Raw genomic sequence first — 17,462 nt, 5'->3', positions numbered from 1 at the left:
TCTCTATAGTCCATAGAATTTAGTATGCATTAAATACAATTTTAGTTTTTTTTGCACAAATACCCACTAAGTTCCCTTGACAGAATAATGTATTAATGGGGCAAAAAAGCCAACACCTCCTATTTATACCTGTAAATACAACTCATGAAAGTACTCACAGTAGGTTTCTGCAGAATTTTTTTGGTGTCATTATTTATTTAAGTAATATTTTATTATTTATTTAAATAATATTATTTATTTAAATTAAATAATATTATATTATTATGTATTTAAATAACACAGCAGTAGGTTTCTGCAGAATTATTTTTGGTGTTGAGTGTTTGTTTTCCCCTCATTCAAGCATCTACATGTCAAAAATTTTAGAGGTTAAACACACAGCATCAAAACTCAGCATTCCAAGAGCTAATTCATTATGAATAAGGGTAAGGTAAAGAAAAAACAGTGCTATCTTTTTATCATATTTTAGTCTTCCTAGAATAGCAAAAATCCTTTGTTCTGACATTTGTATTCTAGAGTTTTATCATTTTTTAGTTTTTTTCTCTCCTTTACTTATTCTGTAGGTGCTCATTATTATTTCCATGTATGCATTTTTCTTTTCAAAACATTTTTCATCTTTCAAAATGTAATTATAAATAATGACAAAATTTCAAAAATTCACATGGTAAACCCAAGTCACTGAAGGAGATGGTGATAGCCACTTATAACTGCCATTTTTGACATATGAGTACGTGAAGAGGGCTTGGCCATTTGCTCATCTCCCTGGTGGACACTTTCTGAGAGTTCATGAACTAAAATGGATTTAATCATTCTCCTGGAAATTAATGGTTCACAAGTCATCATTTTACAACCTTTATTTCTTTACCTGAATCTCGTATTTTGAAACTCATCTACATTTGGATGTTCGGCATACAAATTTAAAGATTTCAAACAATAAATTCATCATTGAATCCTAAGGGATTATATGTCATTGTTATGTGTTATATGTTATTATATGTCACTGTATGTCATGTGTTATTTACAGTGCTGGGTCAGAAGTTAGGGCTAATACTTAAGTAACAGACTAATTTAATTATGTGGATTTATTAATGTTTTTAAGTATACTGATTTTATTTCAATAACCATCTCTGTTTACTAACCATTTTGCTTTTTCGACACCGTAATCATTATTTCAACCTCCCAAGCAAGAAGTATGCTTCTCTTTGGCTTCTTCCTCCTTATTTTCAAGTCATCTAATCCAGTCATTATAACTATAACAGCTACAATCTAGTGGAAAGCTTGTTATTACCACATATGTGGCATGGTAACAATTAACTAGTCAGTGAAGTTCTTTATTTCCTTTTCTACCAAATTAATTTTGCATACCGTTACTAGAGTAATCTTCCTTACAACCTGCTTTAAGAGAATCACCTAGTATAGAAACTAGAATAGTTATCCATGGCCTATCAGGTCAAATGTAAACAATTCTATTTGATATTCATGATCCTTCATGAAATGAACCTCTTATGATAGTTATTCTTCGTATGTATTATTCTCCACTTATTTGGGTTAAGCCACTACTGTCTTGTGTGTGTGTGTGTGTGTGTGTGTGTGTGTGTACACACTCTAAAATTCTCTGTACAATGCCTCTGGGGAAGAATGTTGTATATCTTTTCCTTTCTACCTGTTTTTTTTCCTAGGCTTGGACCAAAAGCGTATCTATACATAAATATTAAATAAATTAAGTAACTGAGTCACTATGTCTTTATTAAATACTAATAATAGGGTCTGGGGTACGTGATGAGTAATAAGACACGTTCCCTGCCTTCATGGTATAGAAAGAAAAATAAATAAGCAATCCCAAAACAGAGTGCTAAGTGCTATGATAAAAAAATTTCCACCTTCCTTTGGTTTTCAATGTTCTCTCTTCTTGAAACGTCTTCTGTGTGTATAATTGGCTACTATACAATTTAGTATTTATTGTTATAATTATCATTACTAATTGTTTCTTGTGTATATATATGCCTCTCAAATTTAATTTTAAACTTGTGGAGGAGAGGAAACCAGCTTTATTTCTTTTTTATACCTTTGGCATCTCTTACTGCCCCTGAGTCAGTTGAGGAACGCAGTATAACTTAATGATGACCAGCATGGATATTAAAGTTAGATGATCTCGGGTTTACCTCCCCAATTTACCATTTCCTGCTAGTACTTTGGGAAAATTACTCTTAGGAGTTTAATTTCCTCATCTGTTAAATAGGAATAACAGTCTTTATGGAATTTCTCTGAGAATTATAAAAGATAATGTCCATAAAACTTTTAGAACAGTGCCTTTAAGAACTCCAGGAGTGGTAGCTATATTTTTACTGAAACACTAGTGAATTTAAACAGATTTTGTGTATTTGGTCAAGAACATTACTAATAGTTTAGAAATATGTTTAAAAGTCTTCAAAACGATCAAACTATATATAGCATTACTCATATAAACGACATGAAAATAATATTTGCAGAACCCAAGTTTTATGTGAAGAATGGCAGTGTCTCTGATTGTGTGTGCTACAAAATGGTCCTTATGTACCGGCTAAAAGTAGGCTCAGGAAATTATGATTTATACTATGAATAAATAGTTTGGCTAGTTGGGAAATTTTATAAGAGTGCATGGACTCTTAATGTCTTATTGTTACTTTTGGAATGAGAACTGAAGCTTGTGCTTCTTACACTTCAAATCATTGCTTAATATCCATTCATGCTAAAAGTACTTTTTAAAAAGAAAAAGTGCTAGTTTTGCTATAAACATAGCGCAATATTGAAAGTTTTAATTAGTATAGACAACTAGGCCTTTATTGTTGTTGTTGTTTTTTAATAGGAAGATTGGATTAGTCTAATGACATAATAGAGTTGACTGACACTGGCCTATGAAATCATCAGCCTGATCTAATTGGGAGACATAATGCTACTCAAGGTGTTAATGAAACACAGGGGAGCAAAGCTAGCAAAAATAGTAGTTAATCTATCCTTCCCCATATTGCCTTTGTTGTTATTTTGTATTTATAGTGTAAAGGAACATGAGGATTTGTTTGCAAGAGAACCTAGTGGAGCTAATTTTCTCATGAAGAAAGAAAACTCTTGAAATGTCTATTTCACAAGAAGAAGGAGAAATATGAAAGTAGAAACATGGCATAATAAGTAACGGGTGTCATGTATTTATGAAAAATGATTCATTACTCTATTTTTTTTCAGACTTTGACTTTAAAAAGTTTCATTTCGTAATGAGGAGTAATTGAACATTCTTTCTTTGATCATTTCCCTGAGTTATCACTTTGTAGAGAGCCATGAAACTGTGAAATTTAAAAATTGAGTATGCAACAGAGATAAAAGCATATAAATGTCACATGACATTTTGTGGACTATATTTTTTTCTTTAAAAAAAGTTTGTATTAGGTTATCTTTAAAAATGGGTCACCTTAAAATATTTAAAATATTCTTTAAAAAATTGATTCCATGAATGCAGTTTAACTTCAGCAGAAAGAACTATGCAACTACTGGTATATACATTTTTTTTTTTTTTTTTTTTTTTTGGTGAAGTGGGTGGGGAAGTGATTTATCTCTTCTCCCTTTTCTGCTAAAGGGTCTGGCCTTTTCTTTACTCATTTTTATATTTTCTTTGTTTTGTTCATCATTATATCCTAATACAATGCCTGGAGCATATTTATTTTAACAAATACTCGTATAGTTCTTGTCATTTCCCAGTTACTATTTTATGAGTTTTATAATTTGTAACTCATATATTAACTCATGTAATCCCCTAACTCATTATTTTGTAACTCAATCCACTAACAACAAAATGAGACAGACAATATTATACTCATTTTGCAGATTAGGAAACCAAAGTTTAGAAATATTAAATAATTTTTCCAGGGTCACAGAGCTAGTGAGTGTGGAACCAGGATTTGAGTGTGGAACCAGAGCTATTTGGCTTCAGATTCTCTGCTCTAAACTGCAAACATTATTATGTTGCCTCACCAATTAACATTTGAAACATTTTCATTATATGAATGAAATTGAAAATTGAGCGAATGAAATATTATTTCATATTTTTGAATAATTATGTTCATTACTGTTAAATTCTGGAGATCAATGCTATTATATAGTAGTATATATAAATTGTTTATTAACCCATTTTATAGATGAGGAAACTGAGGTTTGAAGAGTTTAGATAACTTGTCCAAGGTGGTATAGTTAATAAATAAATGACACAGCCTGAATTTGAACCCAAATATCTTAATTCCTCACTCCAGTTCGCTTAACTGCTGCTTTATACTGCTTTGCTGACATCATATTTTACTGCATGGGGAATCACAATTTATTTCACTTATCACTGAAAATGTAGTCAGTTCCCAATAGTAAGTGATGCTGGCAAACACTTAACTTATTAATTTTACTGAGTATCTGCTCTGTGTAAAAAACTATGCTCATTGCTGTCTGGTATAAAAACAAGTCATTACCCAAACAGATCACAACTTGAGAAATTCCTCAAGTTTTATTTTTTCCTTCAGACTTAGAGTGAATAGGAATTTAGTCAAGTTCATTGACAGATACAGTGATATTCTGGAGATTTCTTATAAAAATGATAGATGAATTATTACATATAATTAGTGGTTAGTTACAATAAATGTTCTTAATTTCTTAAAATATTATTATGTAGCCCACAATACTAGTGGTAAATAGAAGTGTTTTAATTTGTAATCTAATTTTTATTTAGAAACATCTTATAGTTGACCTTTGAGCCCTCAGTGAAGAGATCATCAAATGTCTTAAAGTGTATTTGCTACATGTTTAAACATAAGTAAGACAGTGTATACAACATCAGCAGGAAGATAAGAGGCTGTCACAGCACAAAACGTTCTTTGTTTTTACAGGTTCGATTGGTTAATGTATTAGAATTCTCTAAATGCCACTTTTGCTTATTAAGTGTTTTTGAGAGCACATGAAAACATACATTTTATACTTGAATGCAGCATTTCTGAGCTTCTGAGTAAATGTGATTCTAAAAAAGCAACCATTAGACACCTCTGCTCATGTAGCATCCATGCAAATGAAGATATTTTCTAAAACTATTTTTCGTATTGTACAATTCCTTACTGGATCACAGAATTTGCCCAAAAATTTCTGTTTCACTCACTGGAATTAAATTAGATGGCAAATAAGATACTGATTTTAAAAAATGGAAATATACTATCATTGTTTTGTATTCATGTTATAAATGTGATTAAACTATTAATAAATCCAAACCAAATTTTTATGACATTTCTAAAAACAATCTATTTCTGCAAGGCAATTTTGACATAAAGGTCAGATTTTGTAATGAGTATAGCTAGTTAAGAAAAGCATCAAACATAAGCCTGTTTCAACCTGTGCCAAAATAACTGTTAAAAAAAAAAATTAAGTCAACGTCATTCTCTGCCAACACGTATTGGTCATTTTTACCCCTACATGTTTGCTAACTCTTCTCCCTCTCCCCACCCTCCACTTCCTCTCCTACCTTTCAGTTCTCCTCTCAAATCCACTGATTAAGTCCCATCACTTTTATATCTTTCTTCAGTACTGCAGCTTTAAGTTATCTCCCCCCTTTTTCATTCCTCTCCCTCTTTTTCTTCTTTAACTCTTACAATCTCGTATACCTAGTTCTCAAATTTTATCAGTATATCAGTCTCCCAAGGAAAGCTTGTTACATCACATTGTTGGGATTCTATCCTCTGACTTTCTGGTTCAAGAAGTCTGGGCTGAGTTTTGACAAAACCATGTAACATATTTCCGGGTGATGACAATGATATGGGTTGGCGGGCAACCAATTGAAAATCATATCTGTGCAAATCATCCATCCCTTATTGTTGTTTAGTACCACGTGAATGCATTTTAAGAAAGAATGCACTTTTAAATGTTCATTTAGTTTTCTGATCAATAATTAAATATGAGCCAAGCAAACATTGCATCTCAGTGCTTGGCAAAAAAAGTGCAAACCACATTAGACTTTTGCTGAATTTGCATCCTATTGCATAGCAAAGGAATCTTTAAAATAATATATTTTTAGGCTTTGAAGAAATATCAAGCAGCTTTCACTTTTTCTGTTTTCACTGTTGAAAATACATTAAGAAATATTTAAAAATATGGACTACATCCTATATTTGAAACACAATGGAGCCATTTTTATGAAATAATAATCTTTTACCTAATCTAGGTAAGGCCTGTCACTATTTAGAATATTAGATCTTCCCCAAGAATGGGTTGTGCTTGCATTGCTGAGCCAGAGGAACCTCTCTAAAGAATACCCACAGTATTCTTTAAAAGTTAGAACTGAGCAGAATATAGAATTAGAAATTTCCACAGATCATAGAGCAAAAGATACAACAGGTACATATTTGAGTATTTTAGAATTTCACCCATTTTTTAATATTGTGATGATTGAATTATTTTAATTATTTAAAGTATTAATTTTCAGGGAATTTCAATAATCTCATAAAATGTTGAAATATATAAAAATATAAGGATTCCTTAAAAACTGACTTTGGTTTCTTATAACCAACTTGTACTCACCGTAGAGTAGGCCAGTACATCCATGCTGAGTATCCAATCATCACAAACCCTTATGGAACTTAAAAAAATGAAAAAATAAATAATGCATGTGTAGAGCTTGCTGGTCCCATCCCTAGATATGTAAACCACTCATCTAATATCCGGAATCTCAACTAGTTTACTTTGTAGTTGTTTAGGCACTAAGAATTGTTCATTTTATAAAACTCAGCAAGTTTTACAAAGGTATTATCGGTGGCTTTTTTCCAATATAGAAGGGTGACCAATTGTGATAAGCTTTGTCTCTGTAGATGACTATGGGAATTGCCCAAATAAAACTGTCTCTGTCAGTTTTCTTGTTTTTGAACCACTGACCCTAAGTACATATTAGGAAGCTCCTTTTTAAGCTAAAGTTTAGAAAAGATTTTAAGTTGGATGGCTTTAACACCAGGAATAATCATAAATATAACAGGCACCCATCAGAGATCTGTCTATAAGTGCTGACTTTTGCTTTATAGGTCTTGGGAACTGACTATATCTTGTTCCCAGAATATTGAATTTGATCATATTAACGAAAGAAAGACTTAGTGTTCTCTATAGAGCATTTTAAGTGTTGGTTTTTGCCTCAATATTCATATTTGTATGCTTACATCCTGTTTTCAGGAAAATTTATATTTGAAAATTGAACTGGTACAACTTGTCAAAATGATAAGTTGTACCAGTTTATAATTTTCATTTATAAAAGTTAGCAATTTGTACTGCCTTCCATTTCAAATTTATACATGCATTACCACAAGGTGATTGCTGAGTAAGAAGACAATTTCCATAAATAATGTAATTTTTTTATTCATTGTGTTTATTCTTTAAGGTATAATTAAAATATTGATCTCTTCCTAAATGCTTAGTTAGTGAACTTTTAAGTTATTGACATATACACCTTTAAGTTTATCTAAATAAAATGTTGACAAAATCGATAGTGTGAGGCTCTTTTGCAAATAATCGGTCATTTAAAAATCATCTAATTTGTATATAGTCATGGGTTTATAGTACTTTTCTGGAAAGCTGTACATTTAGATCAGAGCTTCTGAACCTGAGTATAATCCATAGTTTTTAAGAATTTCTAGGGAATTTCATGAAGGAAGTTAATAGTTGGAACTATGTGAGAATTTACTCTCTAAAACTGAAATTGTGTGTACAATTGCGTGAGTGTGTTTAGGAGAACATCTACAACCATCATGAAGGGATGTATAATTGGAGAGGAGTAAGCATTGCTGGTTTAGGGTATCATGCAGAACTACCATGAAAAATTGTCTTAACCAAGCAAACTTTTAAAATAATTGAATTTTAAGGAATAATTATCCATTTTTTCTATTATTAATACTAAATTAATTTTGACATCTAATTTGACAGTACAGTCACAGTAACATAATTTAGTTTCAAAATGAACATTTATAATAAGATATTTTTTAATTTTTAAAGAGTTTAAGGATTAACCAAATTATGTAGCTTTTTATTGAGATATAATTGACATACAACATTATATTAGTTACAGGTATACAACATAATGAATCGCTATTTGTATATATTGAGAAATGATCACCTATGTCTAGTTAACATCTATCAATGCACATAGTTAGACATTTTTTCTTGTGATGAGAAATTTTAAGATCTATTCTCAGTAATTTTCAAATATACAATACAGTATTATTAACTATAGTCAACATGTTGTACATTACATCTCCTGGGCTTATTTATTTTATAATTGGAATTTTGTACCTTTTGACTACCTACACCCATTTCAACCAAATAATACAGATTTTAAGATATTTTTCAGGTTTTTTTCTTTTTTTGTTTTTGTTTTTTTTGCCTTCCCTGGTGATATTCACAAGAACAGCCCTTGCCTAGAAAACACAGTGTGACCATGTCATAACTTGTTCAGCACCAAAGCACTTTCTCCATGGTATCTATAGTTCATATTCTGCAGAATCACCATTAATGAAATTGCATTAATGAGGATCTAGTTAAAAATAGACAGTCTCCTGTAGTGTGTTTTTTTTTTTTTTTTTGTTTCCCTACATTCAAAACTTTATTGTTCTGGAAAGGATGCTAGAGATGTCTACACATTTTATAAAGTCAAATTGAAAAATCATAAATTCTAAACCCCATTTATTTGATTAGCCACTTACAGGTTAAATCTATGTGTCTGGTTTAAATAATTATTTAGGTTTCATCTTTTTGAATATGACATAAACCAATGGCTATTCGAATCAAGAGAGCTTTATAAATCGAGAATATAGTTGGATTACGCACTTTTAATTCATTTATGTAATTTCTTTTCTTTAGGAATTGAGCATGTAGGGTGAAAACCTCACATTTTCCTACGTGATTATTAAGAAGAAGACAGTGTATCTGGTTCACCCATAGCTATGACAGATTTAGGCACAGTCAGGGAATTTTGTTTTTGCTTTAAGAGAAAGGTACTGTTGGTACTGTGGTTGAAAACTAGAGCTCTGACGCCCAACAGGTTGAGGTTGATGACTCTACCTTTTATGATTCATATAATCTCAGGAATTTGTTCAGTCTTTCTGCCTCAGTTTCTCAAGCTATGAAATACAAATCATAATTAGGCTTGCTGTGAGACTTTACTGAGTTAATGCATGTAAGACACTTAAAACAGGGCCTGACACTAAGTAAATATTCAGTAAATATTGCTTGTTCTTGGCAATTATAGTCGGATAGATTGACTATTAAACGTAATGTTTTACTACTTTGTATGAATTTAATTTCAGTTTATAGGACCAAAAGTAAGCATGATAATGAGTATCTTGAGGCCAGAAGTCAAGGATGAAATGTCATTTGGACAATAAAAGGTACATAGATATCTGGTTGAGTCACATATAATCTCTTTTATCAAATGAGCTCATTCCTTTTAATCACCACATTATCCAAACTAAAATTTGAGCATTAAGGTTGAAATAATATTTCTTTCAAAGTGTTCATAGCAAAATGCTGTCTTTAGAATTAATTAACAAAATTGCATTTTAAAAAAAACATTTCAATGAGAATAGATACATAGATACATTAGGCAGATCCTTTTTTGGGGGGTGGGAACTCATGGTTACAAACGTGACAAAAGAAGCAAGATTAAGTAAATCTTGTTCAAGAATAACAAAAGATTATCAACCTGATGCAAAAAGTGTAGAACCCTGTTTTTATCATTAGGTTTTAGAAGTCATACGTCACAGTTCTGAGATCTAGGCTGCAAAATACGGAAGCTTGTCCTTAGAGTTCATAAAACTTAATTTAATACATACTGCTGGTCTGTGCCACTAATGTGCTTGTTAGTGGACCCTCTGGATGTTCATTTGGCATCAAGGTGAAGAGAAATGTGCAGTCCTTATTTCAGGTATGGTAAATGCAGTCTTAAGGAAGAAACTGAGAACTGTAGGACTTCCTTGACTGAAGACTGTGCCAGCACTCCTAAACAAGCTATTCACCATGCAAATGAACAATGGAGTCCCACACTGAAACATCTGTTAACGACATAAAACTGTTAAAGGCATTAACAGTGCTGGAGGCTGAAATGTAATCAGACAGGTGAAAGAGTGATGAGATAAATATTCCTGCATGAAATAGCAGCGATGCTTAATTAATTAAATTATTTTTATCCTGTTGTGGTAACTGAGTTCAGAATACTTGTGAAATATGTTATACTCTTTAAAATACGTCCTTCCTCTTTGCAAGGTGTAGACAATTAGAGACATGGACAATGGGACATTATTGTATGAGTATTTTCCTTTAATTGGAAATATTTTATGATATTTTAATAGACTTGATTGCTTACAATTTGAGTGCCATTCTTTCTGCTGGGGATGCTACAGAAAGATGTGTGTAATTTTCAATGACGGCAAGGGAAGTTCAGCTACCAAACTCTTCTTTGTAAACTTTGTCATCATATAACATGAAAACAGAGTGTAAAGTAGACATGTTCAAAGTGAAGCTAAAACTGGGATGTGTCTGCCTTTGACCCTGGAAATAAATGAGAAGAAAGATCTGTAGGAAATGAATGCAGAGGATTTTCTATATTCTGATTTGCACATTAGACTGAGCTAATGTGTATTGTGGACCATTCTTGAAAACATCCCTTAGTTTACTGAATGTGTGATTGGTGTGTGTGTGTGTGTGTGTGTGTGTGTGTGTGTGTGTGATGTGCGTTTATGCTTTTGCTTCTATTTATGTATGGTTTTTAAATAAATAATTTGAGAAGTATACCTCCACTTAGTCTGTAGGGGCTTGTAATTATTACATTTGCATATTGGTTTCTAAATCTAAGTACCTCATAAGGTGAGATTCATCTGTAGATGTATTGTCTATAGAATATTTATTCAAGACATCATAATCATCAGAGGCATATTCTGTAATGTTTGTAAGAAATGGAAACTATTTTAGGGTGTAGAATTATAATTTCAAAAATTGTTAGCACACATTTTTTTACTTTTGATTTCTCCATATTGCCTCGGTTCCACCCAACAAACTGATATTTGTATCAAAGCTAATGTCCTTGTACTCGCTAGTATCCATTAACAAAAAACCCTATGAACAGATTATGATTATATTTGTGTTGACATCTGCATTTTTAATCTGTTTTTAAAAATTGGAATGACAGTTTTATCAAGTTTTTTTGCATATTTTTAAGTCAGTCAAAAATGTTAGCATTAGCCCTATAAAAACATTAGATATCAAATCAATGTGATTTGTTACTTTTCTGAGATCAATAGATCCTATTAACATGTCTTAAATAGACAAAGAAGAAATGTGTAAACACAGATATAATCTATTATTCTGAATGTTAAGTATATACAAACTAATATATTTTAATGAAAACTTTTAATAATGTGGAATTAAGAAATATAGTTGGGGGAGACTAACTTCTTCAAAGATCTTAGGATACTGATTTTATTTTTAAGAAGAGCTCTACTTTTTGAGAAGTCAAAGGGTAAAAGATTGTGGAAATAAGGAAATCCTTTAAGAAATTTTTTTTCTTTATCATTTTAGTATCACTCCTCTTGACACTGTCTAAAAAGTCAATTTAGTGCCTTTTATACAAAGTATACCCCAAATACTATACAGATTGCCAGAGTTGTGCTAGAAATTGTGGAGAAAATAATGACAAAAGGAACACCAAAAAATGTGTTTAAATTTTAGAATTATAAAATAAATTTATTTTCATACACACACTTATGAAGAGGCAAAGACTTCAAGAAACGATTTTATATGGCACATGAGACTTAAAGTACAAAATGTCAAAGAGTATTGACAGAAACAGTGCTTGAGGTAACAAATGGAATTGGAAATATCTTTAACATAAACAGAAATGTACCTGCAATATTCCTTTCTGATGTCAGAATAACCTGTGTGGCTGATGCTTTCTTAAAAGAATGAGAGGGAGGTGAAGAACCCTCTTTTTATTAGGACTGCCGTCAAGAAGAGGTGGCTACTTAAAATGAAAATTAAAGTATATGTAATGTTGTTTAAGCATTACAATGTCATGAGGAGGTTGAATAGAGATGACTGCTACATTTAACGTTCATAGGAAAATCGAAGACTTTCAAACGAAAGCAGAAACATAAGTGAATCTCATCAATATAGGCTTTGTATAAGTCTATAGTGCCATTTGTGCTCAGTCTAAGGGACAGCATTTCCATATTTTTATTGCTCCGATGAATTGGGCTTTGATTCTCTCTCGTGCTAGCCTGTAGAGTTAATGTATTCTTTGTCAAAATTTCTCTCATCCTTTAGCTCTTGCAGAGTGACATTTCACTCTTTAATGTTTCAGCTGAGTAAGTCACGTCACCCATTTAAAAACGTCCTGAATTTTAAAGATTTTTTTTTTTTTTTCCCTTTGCTTCTTCTTGCAGGAAGTTGATGGCAATAAAGTGATGTCTTCATTTGCCCCACACAACTCATCTACCTCACCTCAGAAGGCAGAAGAAGGTGGGCGGCAGAGTGGCGAGTGCCTGTCGAGCACAGCCCTGGGAACTCCCGAACGGCGCAAAGGCAGCTTAGCTGATGTTGTTGACACCTTGAAGCAGAGGAAAATGGAAGAGCTCATCAAAAATGAGCCAGAAGGTAAAAAGGCTGGAGAAGAAAGTTGTTGCTGTCATTGTAAGAGTTTGGTTTTAACTGCTAATTCTGTTTTCTTGACGTATCCTCTCTAAGTTAAATTGCACAACATAGAAACCTAAAGCCATGAAGATGGGTAGAATTTTTTCAGAAACATTTCAGTGTGGCCACTCCAATTTTTGCTGTCATTCATTTCTGTTGGGATGTCTTCTTCTTTTCACACATAATCTGCAGTTGAGTAAAACTTAAAGATCCAATCAGTGCTTACTATGTGTGAGGCTGGGGTTTCAAGGTGAATGGGAAGTAGTTCTACCCAGGAGGGCCTCCCCAGTTCATAGGAAGGAAAGCACACTTTGTGGCTGGAATGGTTTCCTCTGTGTTCCCAAGGTACTATTATAGGCATATCTCAATTTGGCACAAATGTGGAGTAGTTTGTCCAACAATCAATCTAATTAGTATCCATCCATTTCCTTTTTACTCCCCTGTGGTCAACAGTCTTGAATGGCGAAACACAGTGAGTAGTGAATTGCCTGTAATAGTATGCAGGTATCCTAATAATGAATTATTAATTAATACACGTGTTGTATGGCTTCACATCAATTAATTGAGGCACTAATAGAATGTGAAATTAGAACTGCTAATAAAAATGTTTCATGGTTGGAAAAAAAGAAATAAAATAGAATGTGGCTTGCAGAGCCCAGAATAGTCATTACCTGCATGCCAAATACCTATCGTACAGTTTGTTCATCTCCAATTTTTTCCCCAAGACCATTTTACAACTTCGTTACATTTTATAACATTTATATATGAATGCATCTTATGTTACCTTACTAGTTAGGACTGTTTCTTATATAGTCCAAACTTAATATGGCTAAGCCTATTGCATATATGAAAAATGATTCTCTAACTCTGTTAGCTATGCTGATGTTCCCATTTGTTCAACGTCCAGGATGCCTTTCTTTCAAGATTTCATCTTCTAAATCTCTTTTAATGGTTACTGATAGTAACCTTTAGGTGATATGCACATGGACTAATCTTAAAATTAAAGCAAACAAGCTAATAAAGCAGCTGATGTAAGTTGGATAATTTATGCATACCTGACAGTCATCCTTTATGTTACAGCTGTTTACTAAATCCTGTTTAACCTGTGCCCATCCTGAGCATGGAAACCACATTGCACACAGGAACATGCTTCCTATTTCAAACTCAGATGGAAAATTAAAACAAACAAAAAAACAGAGACATAAAAAGACATATTTTATACCAAAACTATACTGCATTTGTACTATGTAGCACTGAGACTCATTTTTAGCCTGTTGTTAGGACACTGGTAAATTATGAGTATATCTGGCATAAAATATGTATTAACCAGTATATTTGGGAGTTATGTGGTGATTAAAATTCCAGATGCATATTTAGGACATGGATTTTAGTTAAAATTGATGTAATTCACATGATCTTGCACTTGGAAGGAATTTCAGAGATAATCTAATCAGCCAAAGACTTTTTGGCTCCCATCTCATGGAGATTAAAAAATGGGGTTTTGAGGAGGACCCAGACAACCTTTTTTTCAATACGCTGGAATTTTTTTCTGATATTAAAAATATTTGTCTTACTATAAGAATTGTTTAAAAAAAAAAATTAAAAGGAATAGAATAAAAATCACTCAAAATCATAGCTCTCTGATATTACATCTTTTAACCTTACGATTTTTAAATCTTTTTTTACATACTCTATTCATTTTGCATGATTAATGTTCTGTTTTTAAAATTATTTTGCATATTTTATGTTGTGATACATTATTATTAACTAAAGCCTACAATTTATTCAGATATCTTTGTTTTCACCACATGTGCTTTTTCTGTTCTAGGATGCCTTCAAGGATAACACATCACATTTAGTTGGCATGTCTCCTTGGGCTCCTTATTGGCTGTGACAGTTTCTCAGACTGTTCTTGATTTTGATAACCTTAAAAATTTTGAGGAATGCTGTTCAGATATGTTGTAGAATGCCCCTCCATTGTAATTTGTCTGGTGATTTACCCTTAATTAAACCAGGGTTATAGGTTTTGGGAGGAAAGCCACAGAAGTGATATACCATTTTTGTCACATCATATCGAGGATACTTACTTCCTACATGATTTATGAATGTTGATGTTGACCTTGATCAGCTGGCTGATACCGTATTTGTCACATTTCTTCACTGTAAAGTTCCCTTGTCCCCTTTCCATACCATAATCTTTGGAAAAATGGTGCTATGTGCAACCCAAATTTAAGGAGTAGGGAGCTGTGCTTCCCCTTCTTTATAGTGGAGTATCTACATAATTTATTTAGAACTTTTCTCCATGTTTCCATTTATTAATTTACTCAATAATTTATTTATATAATTATGGATTCTAGGACATTTATTTTGTACTTTGAGTTATAATCCAATCTATGTTATTTTTTTACTCAAATCATCCTAACTTTGGCTGCTGGAAACACTTTCCATTGACTTCTGTGTCACTTTGACATACCACTATTATTATGGGTTTTGTTTCATTTTTGAGCACTTCTTTACTTAGTAGCACTATAAGATGCTGCAAATTCATCTAGTATATTCCCTGTTCCAGTTCTGCAGTTTTTCATGTAATGTATTTATCTGATTTTGTTATTAGGATAATGCTGGCTTCATAGTATGAGTTAGGAAGTATTTCCCTGTTAATTTCTAATTTTTGTTGTAATGTGTTCCTGGTCCAAGACTAAGGCCTAGGAAGAACCAGGATTGAAGTGGAATGTATTGTCTTACAAAGTAGTTTGGGGTGGGGGTTACCTTTAGATGATGTCCTCTATGGAAATTTGGTATATGACCTTGCTTTTCCCCCAGTGTATTATGTTGACTTCCTTCCAAGTAGATGCACATACGCCTAATTTGGAAGTATATGACAGGGCAAAGCCAAATGAATAATTTCCAACAGGAAAGTGGGCAGGAGACAGTGCCCCCCAATTTCCCTAGCAGGAGACATTAAGAGGTATTGGGAATTAGGAGAAAAGTACAATATCTAGTAACTACACATGCAAAAGAGCGGAAATACAACATCCACAGAAGGAAGAGTTGACACAAAGAAACATTACTATTACATGTGTACATTAGAGTGTCTTCATTATTGCATTTCGTATAACTTTTTTTTCTTTCCCCTGCAAATATAGTAAAAGCTGAGCTCAAGAGTGACTTGTTATTGAATAATATAAAGATTTTGAGAAAATACAGAGATAGTCTTTATAGAAAACTAGGATATAAATTGAACATGGCAAGTTCTGAAAGCATGAGTTCCAGACAGATAATTTTTATATGAATACAGAACCACTAAGATACATTTTATGTTTACCCACACAAGATTCTCAGACGTAATTTGAGTACACAGAAATGTAAATAGACTCACTTTTCTTGGTAAAGATATTTGCGATGGCAAGAATCTTTAAGAACTATAACAACTGGGAGATTTATCAAGGAGCAATTTATGTATTTCAGTAAAGTGATGACCTTAGTCACTAAGAGAAATAATAATGGCAAAGCAGAAAATTGTACCATAGAAAAGGGATAGGATTTTTATTTTTTAAATTTTACTGCAAAGAGAGAAAAATGGGGAAATTATTTTGGGAAATGTGTAAAAGTCTCAACAGCAAGTGGAAAGTTACACTAACTTTAAAGAGTCCATTAATCAAAGGGTAAGGTTGGATATGAGAATGGACACCAAAACCTGACATCATTCAAGCAACAGGACAGTGACACTGTGTACAGGACAAACAAATGATCTGTACCTCTGTGATGTACTAGAGCATCAAAAGAATAAAGTACTTAGGAATGCATTTAACAAAAGAACTGCAAAATGTATACTCGGAAAACTACAAAGCATTGTTAAAGCTCTGGGATGGGAGCAGCAATATGGGGATGGGGGAGCAGAGATAGGGTGAATGGAACTAAATGTTAAGCTCACAAATATATGCCACAGAGAAATCTTTTATTCCCTCCAGCTATTTTTTTCCCATTGTTTTTCGAAGTCCATTAAAATGAACAGCAGGTTGTGATGAAAATTTCATTAAGCCCTAGCTAAATTATTACGAGGGTGCCACTTTCATGCCTTTGCTTCTTCTCATTGAGGAGGGAGAACTGATTTCAATAGAAAGACCGTATTATTTCCGACCTTCTCCCTGCCAAGAGCAAACTAACAGGAATTTAGAAGTTATAGGAGAACAGTGTGTCATACAATAGGAGGCCACTGAGACGAAATGGTTATAAAGATAGTTTTGCATATGAGTTGAAGAAAAAATGGCTCTCTTATCCCAACTAGATGATTTTTTCAGGCAATTAATTCAAATATTTTAACAGTTGTACGTATTGGGAAAATATGTTGGTGTATTTTTGTTTGTATCTTTTTTCCTCCATCAGAAGTTTTACCTGGAATTAATCAAAATGGTTCAATGCTAAAGATTCTTATTTGTCTGGTGTCAGTTTAAATGACATGAAGCACACCAAAGTTCATAGTAAATTCACAGTTCAAAATACCTGGTGGATATAACATAGTTATTTTATATTTGATAGTAACTGTGCTCCATCAGATGATTTTTTAACTAGCAGCTAGGAACGACAATGAATTTTAATGTCATAATATGTGACACGTAATTCCTATATCAAGGTTTTGAATAAATTATGACATATTGAGGGAAAAAAGGTAGCATATATTCAGTGCATATCATGTGTTATGTAGTGTTGTATAATTTATTATGAAACACTTCATTTAATCTTTGCATAAA

General features: G+C 32.5%; 1 protein-coding gene across 21 annotated transcripts in view; it reads left to right on the top strand.

Annotated features, from left to right (window-relative positions):
* Positions 1-17,462, top strand: part of SOX5 (SRY-box transcription factor 5) — a 946,176-nt gene that overhangs the window by 640,757 nt on the left and 287,957 nt on the right. For all 21 annotated transcript variants that reach the window (XM_088798391.1, XM_088798399.1, XM_088798419.1 and 18 more), the window contains one exon: positions 12,465-12,675. In XM_088798391.1, the coding sequence (XP_088654517.1) occupies positions 12,465-12,675 (211 nt within the window). The remainder of the gene's footprint in view (positions 1-12,464; positions 12,676-17,462) is intronic.

The sequence above is a fragment of the Rhinolophus sinicus genome, chromosome 1 (assembly GCF_057876585.1).
Source record: "Rhinolophus sinicus isolate RSI-liver-muscle chromosome 1, RSI-T2T, whole genome shotgun sequence".
In the NCBI taxonomy this organism is placed as follows: Eukaryota; Metazoa; Chordata; class Mammalia; order Chiroptera; family Rhinolophidae; genus Rhinolophus; species Rhinolophus sinicus.
The sequence above is the reverse complement of the archived record's forward strand: the minus strand, read 5'-3'. Positions and strand labels throughout refer to the sequence as shown.